This window comes from Echinops telfairi, unplaced genomic scaffold (genome assembly GCF_000313985.2).
Source record: "Echinops telfairi isolate 266 unplaced genomic scaffold, ASM31398v2 ScPeMD7_8;HRSCAF=38, whole genome shotgun sequence".
NCBI classification, from domain to species: Eukaryota; Metazoa; Chordata; class Mammalia; order Afrosoricida; family Tenrecidae; genus Echinops; species Echinops telfairi.
The window spans coordinates 583,080-590,520 of NW_022103905.1; the positions used below are offsets into that span (position 1 = coordinate 583,080).

The 7,441-nt window shown below is 50.7% G+C and overlaps 1 protein-coding gene across 3 annotated transcripts in view; it reads left to right on the forward strand.

Moving 5' to 3' along the window:
* The first annotated feature begins 3,177 nt into the window (after positions 1-3,177).
* CAPN3 (calpain 3) overlaps positions 3,178-7,441 on the forward strand; it is a 55,289-nt gene continuing 51,025 nt past the window's right edge. The window contains exon 1 of one of the 3 annotated variants that reach the window (XR_006679741.1): positions 3,178-3,714. Coding sequence is in view for 2 of the 3 variants with exons in the window: in XM_045286504.1 (XP_045142439.1) it covers positions 3,406-3,714 (309 nt within the window). In the remaining variant the exon portion in view is untranslated. The remainder of the gene's footprint in view (positions 3,715-7,441) is intronic. The other 2 variants (XM_045286504.1, XM_004709372.2) reach the window with 2 other exon arrangements.

The following is a 7,441-nucleotide window of genomic DNA, read 5'->3' on the forward strand; positions in this document are numbered from 1 at the left end:
TGGTTAGACCAGAGCATGTACATGGGTACAGATAGGAGCTGGAAACACAGGGAATCCAGGATAGATAAACAACCCCTCAGAACCAATAATGAGAGTAGCAATCCTGGAGGGGAAGGGGAAGATAGGGAGAGAAAGGGGGAACTGATCACAATGATCTACATATAACCCTCTCCCAAGAGGACAGACAACAGAAAAGTGGATGAAGGGAAACACCGGTCAGTATAAGATATGAAAAAATAATAATAATTTATAAACTATCAAGGGTTCACCAGAGAGGGAGGCTGGGGGAGGGAGGGAAAAATGAGCTGATACCAAGAGCTCAAGTAGAAAGAAAATGTTTTGAAAATGATGATGGCAACATATGTACAAATGTGCTTGGCACAATGGATGGATGGATGGAAGGATGGATGGATTGTCATAAGAGCGGTACGAGTCCCCAATAAAATTATTAAAAATAAAATAGAATAAAAAGATTGGCAGTGTCAGAACCCACCACCACCACCCCACCACCCCCAGGGCAGTTGTGCCCTGTCCGTTGGGGTTGTCCTGAGTCAGAACTGACTCACTGGCAGTGAGTTCTCTAATCCACATCCTTGGTGAAGCCCCTTAGGGCATTTTCATAGAGATGCAGGAGGGTAGGCTGGTAGTTCCCACAAGACCTAGACACACATTTCCTCAAAAAAACGGCAACTTCAGGATCATGAGCCTGGTAACTACACCCTATTCCAGCTGTCACTTCCCACTGTCTCCCATGGCCTCTAACCTTGGACCTGGGAGACAGCCACGTGGGAGCAGCGTGCTGCAATCTGCAACAACTTCCACTCAGCCAGACTTGGGATGGGGTACCTCCTTAAATCCCAGAGAGCAATTGCCAGGCACAGAAGACAAGATGGAAGCCAGGCAGGTGATTCCTTTCTACAGAGCTACGTATGTTGTCATCTGAGACCCTTGACACCAACTCCTTATGATGTGACAGCCACGTTCTTCATGGCCAATCTAGTTCAATATTCAATTCCAGTTTCTGAGTCAGGTGCTTTATGTGGCATGCTTGAAGATCGATGTTTGTAACCTGTATCAAGAGTCTAGGGCATTGTTTATTTGGGGAGTGACAAGAGACAAGAGCTGGCTAGGTCAAGTAGACAAGAGGAGCTTCAGGGATTCTCTCAATCAAAGATTCAGCAGGGCTTCAGCTGCTGAGTGGTTCTTCTGCCCAGGTAATTCCAGTGAACACCAGAACGTTCTAGAAGAGACACCAAATTCACCATTGAACAATGTTATAGGAGCCTAGAGTCTCAAGAAGTGAAAATATGTTCTCAAAGATACTGATTTAGTTTATTGTGCCAACCTGGCCAATAAACACATGTGGGGTTAATTGAAGGGCGGCCAGATAAATGGCTCAGTGAGCCTCACCTTTCTAGTTCTCAGGTCTTTTGCTTTGTGATGGTCGCACCAGGGTGCAGCTGCTTTAGCAGTTCCCTGCTTCAGCTTGCAAGGCTGACTTCCTGCAAGACATCCCCAAGGAGAAGCCACATGGACCTACCCTGATGCAGCCCTGGGTGCTGGAGCAGCCCTGTGGAGACCCCTGCCAGCGCTGAGATGCTTACACATTCACTGACTCAGCTTTCCTCCTGCAGGCGGCATCATGCCTCTGTTTTGCGAGATGGAGGAGGACTTTGTGGACTGGTGTTGGACATATGGGTTAATGGGTTAATGTTGGACTTGTGGGTTGGGCAGCACTGGGTTAGGATGTTTTCTTGATGCGCACTTAACCTTTATATAAAACTCTCTCTTGTACATGAGTTTCTGTGGATTTGTTTCTTTAAGTACCCTGACTAATACAGATGCCTAGAAAGGGGCGTCCATAGACAGACTAGGTGGTTGTCTCGGTACGGGCCTTGGGCATGGGTATCAACAGGAGGTTGAGCTCTAATTATAGAGGCCCAATAAGCCAGGTAAACACAGGTTAACGTGTGGTCATGTACTAATCTGCAGTGAACAAGTTCACGTGTTTTCACCACATCCAAGGTTTTGCTTCTAGGAAGAGTTGACATCTGTCTCTCTCCCCACCCCACAGCCCTTCCGACAGGATCAAAGGCTCTGTTCACATTGACCCTTCCTGGCAGGGACAGGGGCCCCAGGAAGCAAGGTGAGCATGGGGACCCATTTTATTCTTGCCACCACTTTAAGGATGAGAAACTGTTCGCTATACATTAGCAAGTCAGCACAAGTAAGATCATACCTACCTAATTATTGGGTAACCCATCCTGTCTTAAAACCACACTCACTGCCAGAGAGTCGGTGCTGACTCACAGTGACTCTCTAGGACAGGGTAGACTGCCCCCATGGGTTTAGGAGACTGTAACTCTTTGCAGGAGTAGAACGCCTCCGCTTTCTCCTGAGGAATGGCTGGCGGCTGGTGGTTTGGAACCGTGGACCTTGCGGCTACCAGTCCCAAGTGTCACCACGACGCCACCTGAGCGCCTCATCCTGTCTTGAGGGGATAAAGACTTTCTCAAATCGACCGTGGTGATGGCTGCACAGGTCTGTCAACCTACTCAAAAACACCCAACGAGTTGCAGACTTTGTAAGGGCGAGTTAGTTGCACCTGTGAATGCTCACTCGATGCAGAAAGGAGACGCTCCGCCCCTGACCCGAGAAGAAAAGGGAGCGGGGAAGCCCCGAAAAGGAAGGATGGCAGGCCACAGATGGAGGGCACAGCGACCCCCAGCTGCCTGGGTGCTCTCGGACAACGTGCAAGGGTTCTCGAAGGGGGATTAGGTTCATCCGCGTTGCCAAATTGGAAAAGAAAGAAGAAGAAAAAAGCCTAGCCTCTTGCCCTGAGTTCGGCATCTTCCATCCACCCCACCCCACCCCACCCCCAATTCCATGTTGTTCTCCACGATTTGGGCAGCCAGCTGTTACCTGACAGACTGTCCACCTGCCCACCGGGAACTGCCCCCGCAGCTCTCGGCCGATTTTCAGGGTGCGGTGGACCTTCCCCCCTCGTTTGCTCCCAGAGCCAAGGGCAGTGCCGGGCCCTCCCCGGTCCCCGCGCAGCTAGTCCCCCTCCGGGTCTATTTTTAGTTTGCCTGGCGCAAGTGTCTTCAGGCCACGAAACCCAACTCCCCTGGCATGCCCCCCCACAGGTCACACCGGCCTCCCAAATCTGCGGTGCCCTTTCCCGGGGCAGAAGTGGCGGCTCCGGGCTCACGCTCCGTGCTTCGCTGGATGCGAGTGAGCCGGACAGACAGACGGCCGCCGGCGGGCCTCGGATGTGGACATTTTCCTCTCAGATGACAGAATCGCTCCAACTTCCCCTGTGCGGTGGCTTCCTGCCGTCTGGTTTTCTGTAAAAGAAACAACAACAACAACAACAACAACGCTTTCCTTCCCGAGTGGCCTGCCATGCCCACCGTCATCAGCGCGTCTGTGGCCCCACGGACGGGGGCTGAGCCCAAGTCCCCGGGGCCAGTGCCCACCCCAGTCCCGGGCAGCAGCACCGAGGCCGGGGGTGGAAGCCCGAGCGGCATCTACTCCGCCATCCTCAGCCGCAATTTCCCTGTTATTGGGGTGAAAGAGAAGACATTCGAGCAGCTTCACAAGAAATGCCTGGAAAAGAAAGTGCTCTATGTGGATCCCGAGTTCCCGCCGGATGAGACCTCTCTCTTCTACAGCCAGAAGTTCCCCATCCGGTTCGTCTGGAAGAGGCCTCCGGTGAGTAGGGGACCGGCTGCTGGCTGGGGGGTTACCCCCAAAGACGCCCTCCCTCCACCCCCCTCCCGGGTCTCTGAGCTGTGCCCGGGTCCGCTGGGGAAGAGCCATGGCCATGGCTTTGCAGGCTGAGCCTCAAGTGTGGAGCGGCAGCAGAGGGAGGGAGGCTGGGTGCCCATCGCCACATCCTGGCAAAATGGACAAGGCCCTCCTCGCCGACACAGTGCTGGTTCTCATTCTCATTCTCTCTCTCACTGTCTCTCTTTTGAACTAATTAATCTGTCATCTATTTCTGAAATACCCTTGTTCGCTCGCTTTGAAAAGATCTCGGACCTTGGTGAGGTTCCGACCGCCCCTTTGGCTGAAATCACGATGTTCTCTCTTGGTTTTGCCCGTAGCGGGGCTGGTGGTTTGCCAGAACACACAAAGACGAGGGGGGCAGACAAAGACTGGCCTTTGGGGCATAGGCTGTTAGGAATCTCAGGGACCCTCACCATCAGTGTTTTTCTGTCCATGGACCTGCCTCACCTCACCAAGGAGGAAGGAAAGGCAGGCCAAGAGGCGGGACAGAGCCCTAGGAGCACCCCCTTCTCACACAGGTAACTCCTCTAGCCTCTGGGTTTCACACACTGTGAAACAGCAGTTGTTGTGTAGTGCCAACGTCCATTCTGACGCACAGCGTCCCCAGGTGACAGAGGAGGGCTGCCCCACAGGGACCTCTGGCTGTTACCTTTACAGGAACAAATGGCCAGGTCTTTCTGCCACAAAGCAGCTAGAGGACGTGGAAAAGCCAAGAGCTTGATCTACCAGAAGAGAAATCCACATGCCCTCAGCGCCCTTTTCTGATCACGCCACCCGCCGGACTCTGGTTCTTAATTCAAGAAGCATTGAGTGAGCATCTACTAGGGCCGGACCCTGAGCCAGGGCTTGGGGAGACAGCTACATAGATCAGAAAAAAAGGAGCATCTATACAAGCGTGGATCCAAGGAGTCAGACAGACATGGGACAAGAGTGATCACTTTTAGGAGACAGCCTCAGGCTGTAGTGGACACCCCCAACCAACCAGACATGCCCATTCACTGCCCCCATCCCCCTCCTGCCCCGCTTGCACATCCCCCTCCTGCCCCCCTTACACTTGCAGACAAAGGAGAGCAAGAAATGAAAGTGACCCAACTCACCGAGGACAACACTCACTTGGGGCAGTTGTCACTCTGGCTGTCACTGTCATCTGCTCAGAATCCACCAAGGCGAGTGTGGCCTGACGCATGCAAATGAGTCTCCAGCAAGCCCGGCCTTCACCCTTGGGAAAACTGGCTCCCTGGCTGGCTAAGAAGTGGGGCTCAGGAAGGCTCCTGGGTTCACGTCTCATGTGCACTAGTGTCAGCTCTGTGACCTCGCAGGCATCCTTCTTCAAGCCTCAGTTTCTTCGGCTACAAATGGAGATAACAATAAGAACTTACCTCCAAGGGCTATTGTCAGAGTTCAACAAGATCATCTAGATAAGGTGCTCAGCACCATGCACAATATTTATTAAGATATTTAGCCATAATTACCCTAAGGGAAGGAAATGGAGACACTGATTTAGTTGATCCTCACCAGAACAACCCATTGTCATCAAGTCTGCTCCAACTCATGGCAAACCTGTAGAACAGGGAACTGCCCCTGGGGGTTCACGAGTCGGTAGCACTCTAAGGGAGTTGAAAGCCTCATCTTTCTCTTTTGGAGCAGATGGGGCTTCAAGCTGCTCACCCAGTAGTTAACGCAACACGTAACCCACTAGGTCATCAGAGAAATGTAAACATTTTATAGAAGAGAAAACTGAGGCCCAAGGGATAATAAGTGGGGTCTCCATTTGAACCCAGGTATACTTGAATCCAAAGTGATGATGTGTTCACTCCATCATGGTGTCTCCTAAAGGCAAATTCTGCCTGATATATCAGTGAGTCTCTTGTACTGTCTAGACTGCGTGGGTCATCAGATCAACCCCAGTAGAGCTGAGAATGGAGTCCCTAGGTCTGCCAGAGATTAGGGGTGGATCAATGCCAAAACCAAGGTCTCAGTGGATTGGGAGGAAGAAACAGGAGAACTAGGGAGTGCTCTTCAGCTGACAGGCCCCTGTGAAACTGTATTAGAAAGGCCCACCTTCTAGGTAAGTGTGCCACAGCCTTTGTAAACTTCCCTGTGCCACCCCCCTCACCCTAGAGATCTGGGGCTTTGCACCTGGCTAAATAATCCCTAATGGCACCCCTAAATGTGCCTTTAGGGGAGCATTTTTAAAAAACTCTTCTATTTCTATTTCTATTTTATTTCCTACTTCTATTCCTCTTTCTTTCCTAACCCTTCTGAAGGAAGCTTGTCCTTGGGTCAATGCTGCGCCTTTCCACTTCAAATGGTTGGTTATTCTACGTCCAGTGTGCCTCACTAGTGTTTTTTTGTTCCCTGTCTAACTTTGTCCTTTGTTTGGCTGAAATTAGAACCACCGAGGAGAGTTCCGTTCCACGTGTAAAGGTGACTGAGGGCCATAGTCTTGGGGGTTCCACCAGTCTCTAGCTAACCAGTAAACCTGAGCTCCTTCATGATTTGGGGTTGTGTTCCACATGTTTTCCCCACTCGATCCAGGACCTTGAGATGTGACCCCTTTGAGAGCATCTAGTTCTTCTGGTCTCAGGTTGTGGAGACTGAGGTTTGTGTGGCCCCTGAGTCCACTGGATGAATTGTTTCCCTGTATCTTTTGATTTTCATCACTCTTCTTCCCTCCTGAAGTGGGAGAGACCAGCGGTTGTACCTTCAAAGGCCACTCACAAACTTTTTTAAGACCCCAGTTGGTAAGAAGAGCAACTCTCTTAGGTACAGAATCATTGAAAATCAGTCTAAACTTTTCGTCACCAATCAAGTGTTATTTTTACAATTAGAATGATGGTGATGGTGATGATGATGACAAAGGAAGATAACAAATGCATAGCCAACTATAATTCTCCTTAAGATAACACATTGCACCTTCAATCACTCTCTCTCAAAAGAAAATAGTGTCCAGCCAAACTGTCCCCAAGATAATTTACAATCTCTTCTCCCATTCTTACCAGTGTCCCGGCATGGCCTTCCCCTCACCTCATCATGCATCCATCCCCAGGTCAATTAATCTGATTCCAACCAATTGTTAGGCCCAATTTTCTTTTTCACCCCAAAGCCATTTTATTGGGAGCAAATACAGATATCATATCCTCCTTCTATAATTTAATCACATCAAGCAGTATTGTTCAATGAAGCCCAAATTTCTTGACATGCTACATTGGGGCAGTACAGCATGACCTCTGGAAGAGAGCTTCTGGGAGACTGAGGACCTCTTGGCCACCAGCACTGAGGACAGGTGTTGGGGGAAAGGTATGACCCATCCACATGGTGGGAACTTCAGCAGGACAGGCCTCCTGGCTTCTCCCCTCCCCTTCACAACCAAACCAAACTCACTGCCATCAAGTCAATTCCAACTCCTAGCCGCCCTACAGGACAGACTAGAACTGCCCCTTTGGGGTATTTTTAGGGGAGTAGAAAGCCTTGTCTTTCTCCTGAGGAGCGGCGGGTGGTTTCGAACTGCTGATCTTGCTGGTTGCAACCCAACGTGTAACCACTACACCACCAAGGCTCCTTTCCCCTCCCCTCACATGGATCTATAAAGAGATCCAAGATCTGCAAAGCCCAGTCCTTTCCTCTTTCTTTCTCTTGAGCGCAAGCT